This window comes from Brienomyrus brachyistius, unplaced genomic scaffold (genome assembly GCF_023856365.1).
Source record: "Brienomyrus brachyistius isolate T26 unplaced genomic scaffold, BBRACH_0.4 scaffold33, whole genome shotgun sequence".
In the NCBI taxonomy this organism is placed as follows: domain Eukaryota; kingdom Metazoa; phylum Chordata; class Actinopteri; order Osteoglossiformes; family Mormyridae; genus Brienomyrus; species Brienomyrus brachyistius.
The window spans coordinates 1,991,932-2,014,623 of NW_026042308.1; the positions used below are offsets into that span (position 1 = coordinate 1,991,932).

General features: G+C 43.7%; 3 protein-coding genes across 3 annotated transcripts in view; 1 reads left to right on the plus strand and 2 right to left on the minus strand.

Moving 5' to 3' along the window:
- Positions 1-22,692, plus strand: part of LOC125721465 (NACHT, LRR and PYD domains-containing protein 12-like) — a 338,153-nt gene that overhangs the window by 211,840 nt on the left and 103,621 nt on the right. The gene's annotated exons all lie outside the window — the stretch shown is intronic.
- The window catches only part of LOC125721482 (tripartite motif-containing protein 16-like), a 109,157-nt gene that overhangs the window by 18,006 nt on the left and 68,459 nt on the right, over positions 1-22,692 (minus strand). The gene's annotated exons all lie outside the window — the stretch shown is intronic.
- LOC125721489 (uncharacterized) lies at positions 4,674-7,295 on the minus strand. The gene is made up of 2 exons (XM_048997435.1): positions 6,950-7,295; positions 4,674-5,700 (listed from the first exon to the last, which is right to left on the minus strand). The coding sequence occupies exons 1-2, from the start codon at positions 7,059-7,061 to the stop codon at positions 4,955-4,957; spliced, it is 858 nt and encodes a 285-aa protein (XP_048853392.1). The 5' UTR covers positions 7,062-7,295; the 3' UTR covers positions 4,674-4,954.

Below are 22,692 nucleotides of genomic sequence, written 5' to 3' on the forward strand. Positions count from 1 at the left end.
CTCTGGGAGCAGGTGTTGTCAGACAATAAACTGGGATTTACTGGGATCAAGATGGGAGGCTAGGGAACGAGCAACATGGAGGGCACCACATCAATGGCAAACACAGGGCCAGGAAGCACTTATACAGGAATAACAAGGGAACAGACTGGAAGTAGCTGGGAGTGTTTAACATGAGGGATGGAACGAGACGCGAGACCAACGAGCAGCAGGCATGGCTTATTAGAGACACGTCAGGGAGGTGGCAGGACATGACGTTTAGGGCTATGGTTAGGGTTAGGATTAGGCTTAGGTTTAGAGTAAAGTGTTTGTGGCAGAGAGCGGTCAGTAGTACAAGGACACGACTACACCACCTGGGGAATTTCACCACAGGAAAAATTACTCTAAATTAAGAGCACACAAGTTCATTTACCGAATGGAGCTAGAGATGTGTTTGTACTATTAACAGTTTGTTGAAAATATAAAACAAAGAAACAAGACAAGCGCTTTAGCATCAACAACCTTAAAAAATAAACCAGCAACCAGCCTTTGGCCACTGGCTGACTAAACTCAAGCAGGAGACAGGTGTCCGGGAAAGTTGATCAAAATGGGGAATAGAGTCCCTTAAACTAACACACACACACACATACACACACACACACACACACGCACACACACACCTGTGCTCCACCACACTGATCCCCACACAAATATACTGCACAAGGTGAAAGTGTGAACACCACCACCCCAGACCAATCAAATCTTAGTCAGCCAGATCAATCGAGGCAGCCACTGCTCACAGTCTCCCAGAAAATACCCCAATCTAACCAAGAATCTGAGTGTTGAAAACTATGAAGAGTGCAAACAATGAGTAGCAGAATACAGGCTGTCCCTCTGTATCAGTCCCAAACAGAAAGAAAGGGCGGCCCAAAGTCTGTTAAGTCGCAGAACTAGGGAATGAAACAGCTCCAAATGCAGGAAAAGGTGCGACGATCCTTAGCGCGTTCCAAGGCTCCCAGCACATCGCCGATGTCCCACCGAGGATCAGGAGCTTCAAGCAGCAGTTGTTGGGCGACATCGGACCGACTGAGGACAAGACAAGACTGATGGAAAAGAAAAACTGACGTAGGAAACACAGCAGCCACAGTGCAGGTTCAAACTATTATTGTCTGACAAACCTGCTGGAAGAGGCATAAACTGAAGCTGACGAGCAACTGAAACTGTAATCCTGGCAACAACCGTAACTACAATTAAAACACATCAAGTAAAGCAACTGACAAGTAGCTATAGGCCTAGTCACCAGAATAACTTGCAACCACTGGAGCTGCAACACAGACACAAGAGAAACACTGCAATATAAAATATTACCATTAGCCATTTAAATCAAGCAGAGGATTAACGCTAATTAAAACAGCAAAACCTCCCACCAAGACACAGAATAAGTGTGAACCTCAGCCAGCATGCCAGCGTACCACGGCAGACCACTGCGGTGCGGAAGAGGAGTTACCGGACCGGGAAACGCCAATGACGCCTCCACACACTAGGGGTCCCCACACACACTTACCGGAAATAATCAACAAGTCCTACCCGCAAAATTCCACACTGCTACAGTTGGATGGCCCTGGGATTTTTCTCCAGAACCCCAAGGCTCAATGGAAGTACCGCGAGATTCTTAAACCCTTACCTGAGGGAGGAGGCTTCCAGCGTAAGGAGAGGTTCACCAGAATCCCCGGGCTGGATGGACATCGTTCATCCTTTACCTGGGGAATGAGGCTCCCAACTCGTGGTGACTTACCCAAGCCCTGGTGCTGGATCATCATTAAATGCTTACATGGGGAAAGAGAGACCTTACCCTTGGCCTCCAAGCCTGGAAGTACCCTGAGCTCTAGACCCAAGCTTAACCCTAACCCATAAGCATAGGTTCGCAGCATGAACGGTTCTCAAATGATACCAGAAAACCATACATGTTCTTAATCTGAAAATCAGTTCATCGTTTTCCCAGAAGGTGGCAGCACATCAACACTGCAAGCTTGGCACATCCCTTTGGATACAATGAGCTATCCTTACATTTTGAAATTTTTTAAAACTTATTTAAATCAGTAAAACAAATTACTTCCAAAAAGGATAGAATCATGTCTACCCAATACCACTTGGCACCATGTTAGTGTGAATGGAGTTTTCACTCCAGCCCTGAGGGATTCAGAGCAGACACAAAAGATTGTGAAGCCATGTGTGATTTACAGTGAAAGGTGACTGAACACAACGCACAGCCTCTGTTATGACTCCACTGTTCACCATGGTTCAGCACCATCTATATTTCTATTATTTTTAAGGTATTTTACTTGTGGTTTTACACTTAACATGGTATCGACAGGCTTGCTCCAAAGAGATCTGATTGTATTTACACAGTGACAGTAACGCTGCCTTATCTTGCGAGAGGAAGTAGCATATGGGTGCGCTGCTAACGTTAGCATTAGCAAACCTAGCTGCCTGGCAGTGTTGGTAGTAACTCGTCAGTGTAATTCCACTACTTTTGTTTGCACCATGTATTTCAACATCGACGCGATGTTAATGCGATCACTATGCAACCTTTAGCCCACTGTTATTTTCCTTGATTATGTAATTATACAGGGCAGGTCAGGCAGAGGGAGCAGACGCTGATGCAGCACATTGCCGCACCAACCACACGTCCAAACTGCTGGCGATCCTGGCCGGCGACCCCCCAGGCAGACACACGGTCGAATCCCACCCTTATTATAATTACTTTTATATACAGTAATTGGTAATTAGTAATTTTCAGTAGCTTGCACAAGGCTGCTGACTAGCAACGTTATTCGTTGGCTGAATCCGAAATAGCTGTAGTGCTACGATGCTGGATTGTTACAGGGACAGTGATAAATGCAGACCCCTTTATTCTGATTGCGTTAAAAATCAAATGTTTTTACTCAGATTTCATCCATTTGGTGGTGTGCTCTCTATAATGTGCCATGTTTTCCTAAAAGCAGAATTTTTAAAAAGAATGGCAAAATAGAGCAGCGATCTGAATTGTAATGCCTGTATCTTGAAACGTAGCGTGTTGTCAGACTCTCCGATACACAGCTCTATGGTCCATACAGAGGAGATGAGGAACATGCAGTCTGCTAAGTCACGTGGTTACCTTTCATTAGGTGGCTACGTTTACATGCCTTAACGCAATTAAGATGTTTTCATGTAAACAGATTAATCGGGGAGCTCATTTATAAAGGCTTCGTGTGACTGAAAAAGACGAGAAGCATTCATACATACATTTATAGGAAGATTTTGGGATTTACAAAGAAAAACGTTTTGTGAAAAAGACACAAATCTTGTGAACGAGGTTGAGAGATGCTGTTTCGACAGAATCCTGTAGAGGGCACTGTGTATGCTAAATCGAAGGCTCCAGGAATGTATTCGGCATTTATAATCATAAACAATAATAATTGAAATATTTGTGGGCACATGGCAATTGGCTCTGAGATTAAAGTTATTTAAAATGAATTTGTTTAAATTTTTGGGCCGGCATGGTGGTGCAGTGGTTAGCACTGTTGCCTCACACCTCTGGGACCCAGGTTCGAGTCTCCGCCTGGGTTACATGTGTGTGGAGTTTGCATGTTCTCCCCATGTCGTCGTGGGGTTTCCTCCGGGTACGCCGGTTTCCCCCCACAGTCCAAAAACATGCTGAGGCTAATTGGAGTTGCTAAAAAATTGCCTGTAGGTGTGAATGGTGTGTGAGTGTGCCCTGCGATGGGCTGGCCCCCCCATCCTGGGTTGTTCCCTGCCTTGTGCCCATTGCTTCCGGGATAGGCTCCGGACCCCCCGCGACGCAGTAGGATTAGCGGTTTGGAAAATGGATGGATAGATGTATGATAGAATGATTAAGCTGTAGCACATTTCAAATAATATTTCATTTGTAACACATTTGTTCTCCAAACTTCTACATTTTTAACCTTTGGCCACAAGATCATCTTCTTCCTGCCAGTATCTTTTCTTTTCCTTTGATCCTCGGTTGTTGGAATCTGCTCTGCTGCTTGGAAGTTCCCTGGGGAGTTAGTGTTGGGGGGTTCTGGTGGAATGTGACCATCGGCAGCCATGGGCTGGATAGCGCTGTGGTGCTCAGCCTGGCTCTGTGCCCTTCTAGGGGCTCTGTGTCCTTTGTTAGCACAAACATTTTGCACATCTGACATTACCATGCATACAGTATTTCTCGTATTTTACAAAATACAAAAACACTGATCTGTAGAAAAAAACATTTTATTTCATGAACTAAGTCAAATATGAATCATAAAACACAATTAAAATACTTTTTTTGAATACATGCCTCAGAAATTGCACATCCCTGATTGTGCGTTACCTTCATGCTGCCTTGAAATTTTTGATTTCTTCACTGTAGCCCTATGTTATACAATCTTATCTTAACCTTATGTTAACTGATACTATTTTTATTTCTTAAAATATTCCCTCCACCACCCCCCCTCTAAGGAGGACTGCTTTATTTACAATTAATCTAATCCTATGTTATACAATCTTATCTTAATTAATCCTATTTTTATTTCTTAAATATTCCCTCCACCACCCCCCCTCTAAGGAGGACTGCTTTATTTATAATTAATCTAATCCTATGTTATACAATCTTAAGCTTACCGTAACCTATCCTATCTTAACATAGAATAAAATTATCTTATCCTATCTTTCTTATCTTATGCTATGCAATCCTATCTTATTCTTATACTATGTTATCTTATATAATCTTATCCTAAACTTATGGTAATTTATCATGTCTTTGTAAAACATAAAATGGCATACAAGTTAAGACTATCTTAACTTGTCCTATCTTATTATATACAATCTTAACCTTATCCTATCTTAATCTTATCCTATAGTACCTTATGCTATAGAACTACATGGTATTTTATCTTATCCTAAGTATGTATGACAACTCTTGTGTAATTATGTGCTGAATCTACAGGGAAATGTAGCTATGTGCATCTGACTGATAGCCCATTTCCACACCCATCTCCTGAGCCCTGGGCATGGTACTTAGCTGCTCCAGTGCATCAATAGGAAAGATGAACTCATCTTCATCAATCCTACGCCTCTTGGTTGAATGAGTACCCTCATTATCCTCATTCTTCCCCTGTTTCGCTAAGTTAATTTCATTTAAATGTCTGTTCCAAAACTCCTGACACCAGTACTCAGTAAAGCACTTGGCGTCATAGGTCATTTTAGAGTACTTGGTTACATAATAGTTATACAACCAATAGAATTTTTCCAGGTGAGATGAGGCGGCTACAGCCTGTGCTGGAGCCTGAAGCAGAGGGGTCAGATGAACCAGGCCTGGAGCTGAATATGGATGTGGAGCTGGGCTTACAGGTGTGACTAAGTGTGGGGATAAAACAGAGGAGCCCATAAAAAGAAATGGGGATGAAACAAAAGAGGAGGGGGCTGAAGACGGAAATAAAAATGAAGAGGAGGAGAAGGTTGGTGAGCTGGGCTTAGGCTCTAACCCCTTCTGTTGGTCATACCTCCTTCTTCGCCCTGACCGGCCTCCCGCCGTATTTCTACGGCGGCCTGTGCCCTGCTGACCCCTGCTGGTTGCCACCGGGATGGCAGCAGATCCAGGAGAGGCAGACGTGGTCAGGGAGCTGGCTGCCGGCGGCCCGGTGCGGCACTTCTTCCGACGGCCAGCATCACTGGAACTGGTTTGTCCTTTGGGATTATAAAGACAGGGGACAGCATATTTAATTTAAATGAAACATTATGTCACTGTACAACAACACTACATCACAACCATCACAGATATCACACTTGGCAGTCGGTATTGCACACTAAGAAAAATTCTGCAGTCTTTATTGGATACAGGAAACACACGCTTGGGAAACTTATGCGCTGGTCTTGACTTGGGCCGTCTGCGTTTCAGCAGGGGAACCTGACCTATAAAAACAAGCCAGTTTGTGCACAGATTCCCTGATACGCAGAACAACAGCGAAAAACAACACTGGAAAGGTTCATGTGCATCAAATATAGCAGCCCACTCAATCCAAATGCTGGCATCAACAACTGACTATTAAGTCAAATCCTTTACTTATCTTACACTTTCCATACGTTGCATTATTTATTCACTCTCAAGGTACCAAACTAAGATTTATGCTTTTTCTGATTACTACCGCGTTTCCCCGCAAATAAGCCCTAACATGATTTTTCAAGAAGCTCGTAATATAAGCCCTAGTTATTGTCCCATGGATTGTACTGTAACTAGAATGAGATGCGGTTGTACTACGAGAAGGCTACATGGACAAGAGGCGCTCATTTAAGGACAGAGTTATTGCTAAACATGAGAGATTGGGGACACTGGTTCTACAGGAAATTGAGTTGCGAGATATTCAGGACGGAATTTGGAACTTGGAGATTTACGATGATGTTCCACAAGAACATGACATTACGACTATATTTGAATAAACATATGCAGTATACAGCAGAATTTTGTTCATGAATAAATTCACCGTCAAATTGTTTACATGGAAAGATACTGTTAGAAGATGACATGATGTCTGTGTTTGAATAAATGTGGATTTTTTTCATGAATACCGGTAAATATACTGTAGCATGTTATACTTGGGAAAATACTACCTTAATATAAGCCGTAACGCGTCATTTGGAGCAAAAATTAATATAAGACCCTGTCTTATTTTCGGGGAAACACCGTATATTAGGACATATTCAGCTGTTACTTTACCACTTCATGATGATTTTCTCTGATGTTTAAATATAATATAATGCAGTAGACATGTAAAAAGACTCCCGTATATTAAAGCTAAAGGTGAACTACTTTATTATTTAGACATGTACTTCTAAAACAAGATAATAGAACAGAAGATTCAAGAAGACTAGTCAAGCATATTCTGACTTTAACTCTTTAAGTGCTGAGTTAGTCTGGGCATCATTTTGCCATCCTTACCTCGGCCAACTGGACCGGGGATGTATTCCGGGGCGATCCGCACACTGACTGCACCTTTCGGCAGCAGCCAGTCAATCCTCTGGAGATTCACGGTGGTTTTCACGATGGACATCTTTCGCGTCTTCTCTCTTGCTGATAAACTGCAAGTCTGAGCTGCTTTAAATGTTCAAATGAAAACTCTAAACGGAAAAGAATTGTTATGATTCGGTTGCTAAGCTACGGTGGCCGATTGGTGTCAGCGCGCTGCAAAGTCTTCAAACGCTTTAATCAAATGACGAAACATACGATCTACATTTACAAAAGCGCAGAAACGTAGAAGTACCACAGATTTTTAAGACAAGTTTAAAAACATATAAGCGCTGAAAATCCGCTCACAACACAGTTGTGAAGTTTCTGGGTGACAAAGAAACAAGACGGACCAATTATGGTTTAACTGTATATCGAATGTTTACGAAATGTCGATATCTTATCAAAACAGGATATAGAATGAAACACTACATTACATCAATTAATCATTCGGTCGCCATTAAAAATATAGAATAATATTCCTTCCTTGTTATAAGTAACACGAGAGCTGCGGTCTTGAAGTTGCACAGACTCCCAGAATTCATAGCGATAATTACGCGACCCATTCAATTAGTGGGTTTTTTGATAATTGGGAATGGGGAGGAGCCATTGGGTGCGTTCGACTTCACTTAGGTCTGACTGCAGCTGACGTGAGGGGGAGCGCCATCTGCCGGCGGCTGCAGGAGTGTAATATAATAATATAAACTGTAATATAAACTGTAATATAAACTTGTAATATAAACTGACAGCAGCCAAACTAGACAACTTCTACTCCTCGTAGTGCGAGACCTGACTGAGATGGCCGCACTGCCAGAAGGGTGTAGATACATCTATACAAATATCACCTGCATGCACATTACTTCTTCTACAATAACCAACTCCTGATCCAAACTGCTAGCAGTGAAAAGATAGCTGCCAGGAAAAAGATCAAATACATTTATTTCAAGGATTCAAAGTTTTTATTGTCATGCACAGAATACAATGCAATTCTTACTTGAATGCCTTCTTCACAGACTAGTCGATTAAACACATAAAGCAGCGCAAGATTACAGTAACTAACAATAAATAAACGATTAACTTATGTGTACTATTAGAGCATTTATTGAAACTTTACTTCTTTACAGGCTTTTCGGGAGAAATAGCAGATAACGCATCGGAACTTCCAGAGATACAAACGTCATGCTAAAATTGTTCAGCCAATAAGGGCAAAGTTGTGTCACGGAGGCAGTTCCAGTTTGTGCAGCCGGCTGAGAGGTTTTTTTTATTATTTTTGTTATTGAAGCTTTAAATTACAACAGAAGTAATAGCTGACCAGTGACCATTAAGATTAACAAAACAAACAAGAACATTTACGAGACATTTACAAAATAAGCCAGGGGCACATAGTAGCGACATTTACAGTTATGCCGGCTGAAAGGTGCTGCACGATCTTACTTGCTCTCTGCACGTGCTGCACGATCTGTCACGATCGTCTTGTAGGTTTTTGTACCATGTGACTTGGTGACGTTAGGTGACGTTTTGCAGGGCCGGCTTTATGTCGGACAAAAGAAATCTAACCATGATGCAGTAATTCTAGAGGCAGCAAAGCAGACTAACCAAAGATCTCATAGTAAACAAAGGAATGTGATACTGCAGTTAAGTCTCAAAACAAAGCTTTTACAATGTTAAATAGTACTCACAACTTTCAGAATTTGATTGAGTACAAAAAGTTGCAGGCTAACGTAAGGAGGGTAGTTAAATGAGCAAAGAGGGAGTTTTGGAGGTCCTTCTGTAATTCAGTAGGACGGGAAACTGACATTAGTAAAGTCTGGGGAATGATAAAAAAGATGCATGAGATTAAAAGGGAGTATGGATATTCAGTTCTAAATGATAATAACATAATAACAGTTACAGGTGGGGAAAAAGGCAAAATGTTAGTTTTGTGGTTTTTCATTCCCTGCTAAATCAGAAGTCAGAAGCCGCTGGTGTAGATCCAAATTCAGTCTTTATTGCAAACAAGTTACAACCAAGGCCGGACACTTAAAGTGTGTCCAGTACTGTTTTATACCTATTTTTATACAAGTTCTTATCATTTAACAATATCTCGTCACTTAAGCATCATCATTCCTTCAACCATTCACAATCATTGTTTTTTACATCAATCCACACCCCTAGGTGATAAGTTTGTCCATCATTTCTTTTACTGTTTGGTCCCTCAGCCGAACTTAATGGTGGTGCGACCATCTCCAATTGGTTTTTTAAAAATGCTCAGTCGAGAACTTTTGGGGAACTCGGGCGAATACCTTCCTTCAGTAGCAAACCTTGGCAGCTTCAACCTGTTGCACATTGTCTAATTAGAGGGTTGATAATATATTTGTCATTCAACATAATGATAAGGCATAACACTAATAAAGGTGGATATTCATGCATTCAGGGCTAACATGAAGTAGCTAACAGAAAGTTTGAGGCTAATACAAGGTGCAAATACATACTCAATTGATTACATTGTGTTGATTACATTATAATGATTACATTGTAATGATTACATCACGGGTATTTGGCATGCTTTTTAATAATACCGTAATGATTATATTCTACATTGTATAGTGCTAAATAATATCCCATATATTTCCCCCCTTTGGGATTCTAAAGAGTCCCACACACAATTCTGTCCATCCAGCCTAGGAGGGAGGGCTAAAACCCTAAGATCTAGGGAAATTCCACTCCCAGCCCGCCACAGGCGCGGCCCCCCTTCGGGGTCCATGGCTGACATGGCTCACAAACTATCAACACTCAGAATCAACCAACAGCAATGAACTCCCCAGGATACATTGCATATATTATCAGGAATACATAATCTACCAGGAGTACATCACCTACCACAAGCTCATTACATAAACATATACGGTTAATACAAAGATAACTGAAAGGTTAACTGATAACACTGTAGATTACTATAACAGGCACTCTGTCATGAGCAGGAAAGTCCCAGGTGTCGTGGGCGGCAGGCAGGCTGCAGCGTTTCCAACATGGAGTATTCACAGGCGGTACGGCCGAACTTCAGCTATGGGCAGGAGCGTATCCAAGGTGTCTATGTCGCCATCCGTTTCCGTGTTGGTCCAGGAGGTTGCCGCTCCAAACGGTCCTCCCACCACTCTAAACATTGCAGCTATAGTCGCCTGCTGAGACAGCGCTTTTCCCACTAGGGAGCGAACAAGAGGAAGTACACAACAAAAGATTAGTAGCAAAGCAAGAATGAACACAGCACGCACACAGAGTGCTTTCATAAGGGCTTACTGCCAACTACCCCACATATTATAGCACCAGTCAAACAACCCGTCATGTTGTCCCGAATTTCTCGCCATCTCATCCTGTAACCCCTGCAACTTTCTCATACCCTCAGTAAATGAAACATCCAGGGCTGTATTATTGGGAATAAATGTACAGCACTGATCCCCGAACAGCACACACACTCCCCCTTTTTCTGCCAGGAGCCAATCCAGGGCCATCCTGTTCTGTCATGCCTTCAGACTGGTGGCCTGAAGCTGCTCCCCCAGAGATGCGAGTGCCTCCTGAGTATAGTTGATAAACCTCTGCTGATTATAGTACAAATAATTTATCCATTCCACATTTTTGTTAACAGTAGGCCAAATTAATAATGATTCAAACCCTGCAGCTATCTCACTTCTCACCTTATATTTGTCTGGAATGCCCCTCGGCTGGCATATGGCATCTATATACACACTGGGATCATCTTCGCAGCTCGTAACAAACCTGTGGAACCTAGAGGGCTGTTTGTCAGAGTAAATATCCACCTGGCTAGCTAACATCCCCCTAGTGCAGAGGCCTCCACAATTATTGGGGAGAGGAGGCCTCAATCCTCCCTCCTGACCACACAGCCAACACGTATCTGCCAGAGGTACGCTCTGGTTCTCTAATGCATCCAGCGGAATGCTCCATACTTCTCCATTCTGCATTTGGTCGCCTTTCACATCCCAAACAGTTCCACAGTTTCCCCCGGAGATGCCCACCTCCTCTGTCCCATTATTCTTAAAACACTCACAAGGAAGTCCCTTGAAAAAAACTCAATTTCTGCCCCATAATATATCGCTGTCCACCTTCCCAAGGCCTAAACTGTCCACCCTATAAGCATATTTAATATTTCCCTGGTATATCAGGCACCAATATGGACAGTACTGCATGCGCACTTTCGGACTAGATTTAGGTTTGCATACTTTATCAGGGGAATCAAACCATCCTGACACAGACCCTTCCAGACTCTTCTAACTCTCTCCATTCCCCAGTCTCCACACTGGTTATTAGTGTACGGGAACGGGACTCCCTGAGCTGGAGGCTCTGCACTCGCACACACCACACAATCCTCCTCCCTAATGAAGCAGCGGTGTATCAGCCCCTTTATACCACCAATTTCCACTATTATGTTTTGGTAACCCATCCTGGTTTACGTCATCTTGGGTATATCCTACAGTTTGCTCACTCTTCTCACTTCCATAGCTCCCACCTACATCTCTCCGCTTTCGCTCATTGTCACCTGAGAGGTTATTCAGCATCAGTGGACCAGGTCGAGTCAGTGAAGTCAGTTGTCCTGAACTCTCCTGTCTTGTGGTCCTGCTGCACACCCAGACCTGAAGGGCCTGGTATATCATTGGTAGCGTAGTAGTAGATATCTTTATTGCCATTTGCACAGGAACAGGTCAGTAGAAGTACATTGGAATTCTTGTGCGTATCTCCCAGAGTCATTTTTAAAAAATAGAGAGACAGAGGAGAAGAGACAGTTTTTTAAAACATTAAATAACATCCATCCATCCATTTTCCAAACCGCTTATCCTATTGGGTCGCGGGGGGTCCAGAGCCTATCCCGGAAGCAATGGGCACGAGGCTGGGAACAACCCAGGATGGGGGGCCAGCCCATCACAGGGCACACTCACACACCATTCACTCACACATGCACACCTATGGGCAATTTAGTAACTCCAATTAGCTTCAGCATGTTTTTGGACTGTGGGGGGAAACCGGAGTACCCGGAGAAAACCCCACAATGACATGGGGAGAACATGCAAACTCCACACACATGTGACCCCGGCGGAGATTCGAACCTGGGTCCCACAGGTGTGAGGCAACAGTGCTAACCACTGCACCACCATGCCACCCCAGGATAAAACATATAAAATGATAAACAATAAAATCTATACAATTAGGAAGCAATCAGTCCCGTGTACATGATCAGCCAGAAAATACTTGCATTCATCTAAACTTTTATAAACTTTAAACTGCCTTTGCTTGCTGGCCTGTGGGCTGATGGACAAACTTGAATGCCTTACAGGATAGGATAGGATGCACATTCTTTATTGTCCATTAAATCCCTCTATCAAGTGTCAATAGGCTCCAAACAACCAAATGTAATTAAAGAATATTTAAAAAAAGGGAAAAACATACAGAAATAACCAAAAATAAAAAAATAGTAAATAAATAAAGACTAACCAAAGTAACTTTACTGTCCCCGTCAGTTATCAGTCATCAGTCAGTCATCACCCTGACTAAACTGTATAATGAGCAGATAGGACTGCCTCTACATGGTTAGATTGTGTTTAATACAACAACTGGAATACCGCATACAAGGCACAAAAGCACTGTGGGGAATAGAGCATTATGGGAACAGTAGTCCTATTATTACACCTCCTCCTTTTAGCTTAAGTCAAATGTGCTGTGTACCTTTTGACATTAATTTCTGTTACTGCTATCAACAACCTCCTTCTCTCTCTCTCTCTCTCTCTCTCTTCTACTGAACTTCCCTCTTTGTTCACAAGTCCATTCTGTCAGGTGGTTTTCCAGTCAACTTGACTTAGTAACAGTCCCTGTAGGCCAAAGATGACCTTTACAGTCTCTACAACATATGGTCTAGGAGTATCTGCAGGTCTGACGACTCCCAGCAGTCCCTTCTGTGCTAATCCAAACTGTCTGACCAGATGTCAGTTCTGTGAGAGGTCTGGAGCGGAGTCTGCGGTTGTAGTGTTTTGCCTGCTGACGCCTTCTCTCCTCATCCTGCTTGCGAAACACTTGCAGATCTGGCCATTTAGGACCCAGCTGTCCACCATCTGGCTAATCTGTGCTGTGATACCGGGCCACCATACTGACAGTGTAGCTCTGGCTCGGCATTTTGTAATTCCCTGATAGCCTTCATGCAGACGCTGAAGAACATCCGCTCTCAAGGGGGTAGGTATCACAAGTCCTTCTCCCTTCATGAGAAGGTCGTGAACAAGGTGAAAATCCATTCTGTGCTGCCAGTATGGTTTAATGTCTGGATCTAACTTACATCTCTCTGGCCATTCTGTGAAACAGTGGTTTGTCACTTGTCTGCATACGTCGTCTTCTTTCTGCACTGTCTTTATCTCCTCCAGCCTTTTGTCTCCACGTCTTTCTCTAGCTGAAGATGCCGTTCAATCAAAATGAATATTTTACTCACTTATCTTTTGGTCTTTTATGATTCTATGTGTACCACCTCCAAATTATTTTGAAGATTTGAATTTCATTGTATCCAAATTAATTTGGAACGGCAGACAACCCAGGAAACGCTTCTCAGTTTTACAGCGCACCAAATCAGACGGTGGCCTCGCCCTCCCTGATTTTAAGCTCTAGCATTGGGCATTTCAAATTAGGGCTATGCGCACTTGGACAGACGCAGGCAGTGTAGTGTCGTGGAGAGGTATTGAATCGGCTATAGTGCATCCCCACAGACTCCAGGACTTACCTTTCCCAGGGGTAGGTCTTCGTAAATCACGACACAAACTTGGTTGTATCTTTTCATCCACCTTAGCTGCATGGTACAACGCCGAAAAAGTAATAGGTCAACAATCTCCTTTATGGAACAATTTCCACTTTCTGTCAGACTATAAAGCTTTTGTTTGTCCCCCCTGGTCATCCAAGGGGGTTTTCACATTTTCTAATACGTTTGATGCGAATGTTGTGCGCACATTCCAGGACATTCAAAAAGAATACAGTCTGCCTGGCTTCTCATTTTTCTTCTACCTCAGGCTACGATCCACAATGAAGGCCTATGTTGTGCCATGGAATTCTGTCTTAGATGATCACCCAATGTTTAGCTTTGTGACAACATTATTGTCCATAATGACAACAGAGGATAAAACTAGACAGGATACACAAAGCCCAGCAAACAAAATTTACTCAAAATAGTACCGACTCCTGAGAAACAAATGCTGCTGTTTTACTTTGCCTTTCCACTAATACACATTAAACACCAAAAAATAAAAAAACAAAAAAATCTCACCTAACCTTCCCAGGGAGCGATCAGGGAGTCACATCTCCACCATATACTGGTGAAATCCTGCCGACTGCGTCAAATCTGTAGCGGTTAGGGAGGAAGCAGAGAGGGACACAGAAATGGAGACCCGACTACGCCACTCTGGGAAATTCACCCAGAGAATTAAGTACAGGAGTTTGCAACCCACTCCGATATAAAAGGACACAGATTCGTAATCACCGCCTGGGGGACGTGAAGACCATGAACACTGCCTTTATTATTCTGCTTCCAGTTAACACTCCAAAGGAAAAACCAAACAGCAAACAAATTACTACCCACAAATGGTACAAATCAGATCATGTTAGAATAACACTCCAATTACACAAAGAAACCCAAACCCAGCAGCTATTACCTTGGGGTGGGGGGACACACTGTCAGAAGGTACTCCACAGGGTCACCACATCACATGGCGTAGATACACACACCAGGGGGGTGGGCTAAGAAGGCAGAGCGACCACACAGCGCTATATCGCCAGGACCTACCCCCCCCCCCAAACCAGATCCTCACCACCCAACACCAAGCCTCCCCAACGGCGCCCCACGGTTTACGTACAACAAACTAAACAAAACACATAAATACTTAATACTAATTAAACAGGAAACCCGAAAACAAAATAAACGAAACAAAAGCAGAAAACACAGCAGGACAAAACAGCAGCAATTGTAGTGGCTCAGTATCCGGCCGGCTGCCTGGCTCACGCCGGTCCGGGACACTCCACCAAATCGCCATCCACTGACTGATCACAAGCGGTATTAAAAGGGAACCTTAAAACGGGAAACAACTGCAAGTGGCTAGATTACCAAGCCCTCGCAAACTGCAGCGATGGAGATACCCACAACTTTGAAAAAGGAGATACTGGCACATGGAGAGTCGCGTCACTGGTTACAGGGTGGTCCAACAGACAACTACAACTGGATCTTATATACGTACGCTGGCCACAACAATTAATCAATCAATTTAACAAAATCACGATACCTGAAGAGATCGCACCCTCCAGCTCCATCTTACTACAATAGTTACTACTCTCGCTGCTGAAGGGTTATACAAACAAGATTAATTCAGTGAGGAACCTCCCTCAAAGGTACAACGGCAAACACCCGCCTGCTTCAGATCACAGGCCCAAGTTCTGAATCACTATTCTACCAACACACAGGTAGAAGATGAAGAACTCTCCTCAAAGTAGTGCTGTCAGTTGGACCTTGTAACATGAATAATCATAGTGGAGAGTTACAATAATTATTTTAATGGGAAGATGTGAGATTTTTATTGGGGGGGGGGGGGGGTCCCACCTTCAGAAACAGCCAGTGAGACTCGTTTACCTCAATCCTTCTGACCATGTGAGTCTCATTAATGAAACCGTATCTTAAGCCCAGCCGGAGCCCACCTCCCCAAGGGTACACTCTACTTTCCCAGAAAATACCAAGATGGATTCAAATTCAACTCCGAAACCTACTGTCAGTTTTTAGAAGACACTTTCTTCAAGCAGTGGTACAGGAAACAGTCAGCATCTTTCGGCAGGACCATGATTTTTATGCAGGACAATGCTCCATCGCATGCATCGAAGTACTCCACTGCATGGCTAGCCAGTAAAGGCCTTAAGGATGACAGAATAATGACATAATCACCTGACATAATCCCTATTGAGAACTTGTGGGCCCTGCTTAAACGGGAGATTTACAGTGAAGGAAAGCAGTACAGCTCTCTGAACAGTATCTGGGAGGCTGTGGTTGCTGCTGCACAAAAAGTTTATTGTCAACAGATCAAGAAAATACCAGATTCCATGAATGGAAGACTTATTGCTGTTCAGGAGCCGGACTGCTTGGCGTAAGAAGCTATTGCACAGTCGTGCAGATCTGCTCCTGATGCTGCAGAATCTTCTTCCGGATGGAAGAGGGGTAGTAGACAGTTGGTGGGTGGGATGGTACCGGTCAGTCACAATGCTGGTGGCCTTACGGATGCAGCGGGAAGTGTAAGTGTCCTGCAGGCTGGGGAGGGAGCTGCCGATGATGCACTCAGCGGTCTGCACAGTCTTCTGAAGGGTCCGGACCGCTGAGCGCGTCATCAGCAGCTCTCCAGCCTGCAGGACACTCACACTTCCCACTACATCCGTAAGGAGGTGGCTATATTGCTCACTAATTGATATTTCATGTCAGAATTGTTTATTTGGAAATTATGTGATGTTTGTTTATTAATCGCACTTTGAAAGATGATAATAAACAAGGGAGATGGGAAAATGTAGGTTTTCCATTTAGTTGCATAATAATTGTGCACACTAATAGTTGTGTAATAATTGTGCACACTAATAGTTGTGTAATAATTCTGCACACTAATAGTTGTGTAATAATTGTGCACACCAATAGTTGTCTAATAATTGTGCACACACGTGTTTTCCCCTGATAATGTTCACACTCACATTTCCTTTGCATAACATTCAGGCTTCAGGTTCATTAACATTTTGGACTGACTGATGACACTATATTTGTTTATTATTAAAATTAATCCCAAAAACACAACTCGCCTAATAATTGTGAACACAGTGTATTACATTGGGGGAACCAAACGTCCCCCACGATGTGATAAAAACCATATAAGGTTTTTTTTTGCCATATAAGGACATTTTCACTCCCCACACCCCACAAACATAACCTCAATTTCATAAAAAAATCTGTGAATAGAATCACAAAACTGAAAATACCTAAAATCTTGTATTGTGTTTGCTTACTTTTGGTTAAGGTTGGGGCTGGGTAGACTGTCATTGTTGGGATTAGAGTTTTCACGATCGAAACAAATGGAGAGTCCCCACAAAGATATAATTACAAACCTCTGTGTGTGTGCGCGTGTGCGTGCGTGTCTGTGTGCGCATGTGTGTTTGTGTTTGTGCGCGTTAGCGTGCATGTGTGCGTCTGTGTGTGTGTGCGCGCGTTAGCGTGCGTGTGTGCGTCTGCGTCTGTGTGTATGTGTGCGTCTGTGTGTGTGTGCGCGCGTTAGCGTGCATGTGTGCGTCTGTGTGTGTGTGCACGTGTTAGCGTGCATGTGTGCGCCTCTGTGTGTGTGCGTCTGTGTGTGTGTGTGCGTGTTAGCGTGCATGTGTGCGCCTGTGTATACCTGGCTACAGAAGATGGATGGATGGACAGATGGAATTTGCAACCTTACTAAAGAGTAGCAGAAGCACTTCTGACATTTGAACCCTGATGATAAGTACAATTATTTATTTAAAAGTGCATCAGTTTTGTACTTAGTGGCATTTGCCAAGCATGCTTGTAAAGGTGAATTCTGCCAGAGGTCAGTGCTGTGGGTTGGCGTTTGGCTCAGTGGCTTATATCACTATGCTCGTGTGACTAAGGCCCTTAACCCCAAACGCACCGGTGACTGCCTGCGTCTGCCTTCTCAAAGAAAAAATTTTAAATTGTCTGACTGTGGAATTTGAGCTTCGTGGGTCCAAACCTGCTTAGTCACACCGCCTTAAGTTTGCTGCTCAACTCGCCGCTTTCTCAAAAGTCGCTTTGCAAAAAAATATCTCTAAAATAAAAGTAAATGCTCTTTTTTGCAGGAGAAAAAATGATCAACATGTGTTTTAAACGGTACAAAAGTGAGTCTGACCTTCATGCAGTTTCAACAAAACGTTGGTGAGGACAAGGGACGTCGCGATATAATGTGATCATACGATTACGTTTGCAGCAAAATAAAAGGACAGCGATAATGGTTCCCAGCAGCACAAACCAAAGACAATTGGATGAAAGCAGAGTGGAATATGGGAGTATGGTAGACGATCCTTTCATAGCATCCAGATTTCTTAATGTTTGCTAGCCTGAGTTTGTTTATATGGCGAGGAGCCCAGCACCAAGTTACACAAGAAAATAAGCTGGAGGAAAACAGCAGGCAAAAGCCTGACCCAGACGCAGCCCCGGTGCACGCCGGTTGGCGGCTGGGGAAACTTGCCGCGCATCACTTCTACGGCGGCTGTTTCAGCTCACGGTAGGAAGCTGCCATCTAGTGGTGCGCTTTGGGAATTGCATGTAGCGCCAAAGTTCCTCGAAATTGTTACAGTATCATGGACCTAAAGACTCATTGAGGTTTCACTCCAAACACAGTATTGTGCAGTTTGGGGATTTGCGTTGGTGTTTTTGGGCTCATCATCCCAGGTCCTGCGGACCCATACATGCTGGTGCTGAGCTCTGTTACTGATATTCTTAAGTATTATTTTTAATAATTGATGCACTTGCACTCGATCTTTGATACAATGTTTTGTCGCTTTTAATCTTTCCAAGCACTTTGCATACCGGGGCGACGCCCAGCACCGTACAGTGTCAATCTGCTTCCTCATTTGTATGTCGTTTTGATAAAAGCTTCTGATAAATAACTAAAATGTAAGTCAGTATAAATGTATATACAACAGTAACTATGGTAGATTTCTCTCTGGTAGGTCTCTCTGACCTTACTGCCCTGGGAGAAAAGCCCAGTGTAACATGGGCTAAAATGTAAATGTGTAGTTTTTTAGATCTTAATCTGAAAATCCGTTCTTCGTTTTCCCAGAAGGTGGCAGCACATGAACACTGCAAAACTGCAAGCTTGGCTTGTCGCTTTGTATACAATAGTGCGCTATCCGTATATTAAAAATACTACATAATTACATACATCAATCAATATCAAGAACAGAAAGATGCCCACACAATATACCAAAATCTTAAAATCCCCCTTGGCAGCATGTTACGCTGTAGTTTGGTTTGTCTAAGCTCCATACTTTCCCAGAATTACCCTGGACTGCTTCCAGTACGGAAGCCCAAAGAATCAGACACGAAGCTCACATAACTTGGCAAGAGGCCCCTGAATTACCTAAAGTGGATGGAGTTTTCACCTCGGCCCATGGGGATTCAGAGCAGACACAAGTGAGCGTGAACCCATGTGTGATTTACAGTAAAAGGTGACTGAACACAATACACAGCCTCTGTAGTGTCTCCACTGTCCAGCAGGGGGTGCCACATAAAAGCTGCCCAGCAGGAGTAAACAGGTTTCCGGAGATGATGCATTGCAGTCCCACAGTCCTCTAGTCTTAAGTGCTCAAATTTTGTGGTGCCTCTATACCTTAGTCTCATAGTTCATGGTGCCCAATTCCCCTTTGCCCCACTTCCATGATCCATAAGTCCCTAGTCTCCTTGTTTCTTAGTCCCATGGTCCCTAACACTGTAGCCACTTTTCCCCTGGTCCCCTATTCCCTTAGTCCCATAGTCTCCTAGTCCTGTGGCCCCTAATCCCACAGTCCACTACTCCTTAGTCCCCCAGTTCCTACTCCCTATTCACCTTGTATTAAGCAGGGAGCAGGATTCTGAGGCCATCTGATATGCTTTACAATGAAGCTGTGCTAAAACCAGTATATGCATGAGGGTGTTTGCGCTGCCCTGCACTAGACTGGCTGTTCCTGTAAATCACTTATATGAAAGTGCCTGTGGAACACAGATAAAATCCACATGTCTGAGGTGGCTGGCATCTGGTCTTTCTCATGTGTCAGGCCTGCGATGCAGCATTCAAACACATGGTCTCCTTTTACAGCCAGCAGGTTACGCAAACGTACCGCTCAATCGGGGCCATGTGGACAGCTGTCTGAATCTGATTCATCAGATTCCCGTCTGCTGGGTTGGGCAGCATCACATTGAGGAAGAACCTCATTGTGTTTTCAGCTACCTGGCATTAGGAGCTGATTACTTCAAGTCATTAGGACTTTTTTCATAGAGATTCTCTAGCTGAACAAGTAGAGTGTTGCATTTATGATGCATTGGTCATGGGTTCAAATCCCCCAAGAATATGCATAAAACATAACCCTTCCCACTGCTGTAAGTCACTTTGGGTAAACAAGTCTGGTAAATGCAAAAGTGTTTCTACAAGTGGTACAACAGCATGCCCTACTGGTCAGATTAAAATGCTGTTTGGATATATTGCATTTCATAATGTGGCTTCTGATTATAACATCAATGTGTAATAGGAATTTATTGGAAACGTATTCACTACTTCTTTTACAAATGTATTTATCTGGACGAATTGGTCCAATTGGGCTCTCTGACCTTAGACCCCTGGGAGAAAAGCTTAGTGTCCATGGGGTTAAATGTAAATGGATATTCTATGTGATGAGTAATATAATCTGGGTTAAGGACGACTCAGATGCAGTAGCTCTGGGAAAGACACAGGCTTTATTAAGGGAATACAGCAAACAACACTTGGAAGAATGATGACGGAGCTGAGGAACCATGAGAGCAGGAACATTTATACACAGTAATCAGCGACGGGAGAGAGGTGTAGGAGGCTAACAGACCAGGGTGGAGAACGTCAGCGATGGGATACAGCTGGGGAGGGTTAGGAGAGTTACGGAGGGCCATTAGTGACCTCTGCTGGCCCAAACAGGAGGAGACGGGACAGATCGTCACAAGTACTAAGATGTGATGCATCCATCTTCCAAACACTTATCACAAGAGTATCCCAGAGCCAATTACAGGAAACGCAGGGTACAAAGCTGGGGTCCACCATGGATACAATGCCATTTAATCACAAGGCACACTCACAGTTATGGAGTCCGGACAATTTACAGATGCCTGTCTGAGTCGCTGCAGGAAGAAACTCATGTGGGATAAAGAGAGCAAACAAACGCCACACAGACAGCATAGGAGAAGGATGGAAACATTCAACACTGCAGCTGCAAGGCAGCCCTGTTACCCACTGAGCCGCCCCTCACTGGATTCTCATGGTTAAAACAGGACAACATGCCCAGTACATTCAAAATGCACATGTGGAGGATTTCAGCCATATGGTTTTGAGTAACTTCTACACCCACGTACCATGTGTGAGATGGAGCCGGCCAGTTCCTCTTATGGTCCAATTCTGCTCATGCGTTACTAAGATTATGGTACTTAGGTCCTCCATCCATCAGATCCTCTTCTCACTGTGGTCATGCTCATCCACTCTGGACACCGTACGCTTGGTAAAAGACTCTCATCTCTGTATCCTTGGTAGCGAAACAAAAAGGGGGTTTGCTGAACTAGATGGGCTGAGACTGGAAACAAAGAGGATCGTGAGGGATCACAAATGGGAGGACTGGCAACCGGGAAGGTCACAGGCAGCAGGAAGGTTTAACATCAATGACCGGACTGGGGCTGACGAGACAAATAGATACTTAAATGCAAAGACTAACGAGGGGCAACAAGCAACAGGCATGAATCATCAGGGTCACGCTAATGAGGAGACAGGAGGGTCAGGCAGGTGTGATGGGTAGGACATGACAGTGGTCATGTGACACGGGCTGTTACTGTCACCATGAGGAAGCGCAGGAATGTAAACAGCTTGGAAAAGGCAGCTGGTGTTTTTCTCCTTTATTTCTGTGTGAGCCTATAGTGAGTCCCGTGTTGGATGGGATCCTGTCTCTACTGCGTGTCAGTCGTAAGCGGATCACACTTCTTACCGTTAGGGTGATGCCTGTGGTTTACAGTGGCTTGCAAAAGTATTCGGCCCCCTTGAACTTTTCCACATTTTGTCACATTACAGCCACAAACATGAATCAATTTCATTGGAATTCCACGTGAAAGACCAATACAAAGTGGTGTACACGTGAGAAGTGGAACGAAAATCATATATGATTCCAAACATTTTTTACAAATAAATAACTGCAAAGTGGGGTGTGCGTAATTATTCAGACCCCTTTGGTCTGAGTGCAGTCAGTTGCCCATAGACATTGCCTGATGAGTGCTAATGACTAAATAGAGTGCAACTGTGTGTAATCTAATGTCAGTACAAATACAGCTGCTCTGTGACGGCCTCAGAGGTTGTCTAAGAGAATATTGGGAGCAACAACATCATGAATTCCAAAGAACACACCAGACAGGTCAGGGATAAAGTTATTGAGAAATTTAAAGCAGGCTTAGGCTACAAAAAGATTTCCAAAGCCCTGAACATCCCACGGAGCACTGTTCAAGTGATCATTCAGAAATGGAAGGAGTATGGCACAACTGTAAACCTACCAAGACAAGGTCGTCCACCTGAACTCACAGGCCGAACAAGGAGAGCGCTGATCAGAAATGCAGCCAAGAGGCCCATGGTGACTCTGGACGAGCTGCAGAGATCTACAGCTCAGATGGGGGAATCTGTCCATAGGACAACTATTAGTCGTGCACTGCACAAAGTTGCCCTTTATGGAAGAGTGGACAAAATGTGGAAAAGTTCAAGGGGGCTGAATACTTTTGCAAACCACTGTATGTCATTGCCCAGAGTTACTTGGATTTGCTGGAAACTTGACTGTGACACAAACACAATAACCTGTAGCAGGACTTGTAGTCTTTCAGGCACTCGGCCCCAGATTTTTAATTACTTTGACTTTAT

What these genes read in the sequence shown, in the direction of transcription:
- LOC125721489 (XM_048997435.1), bottom strand. Translation starts at nt 7,061, where the DNA reads ATGTCCATCGTGAAAACCACCGTGAATCTCCAGAGGATTGACTGGCTG. An exon ending in CCCCGGTCCAGTTGGCCGAG is followed by an intron (nt 5,701 to 6,949) that starts GTAAGGATGGCA and finishes ATAATCCCAAAG; the next exon opens with GACAAACCAGTTCCAGTGAT.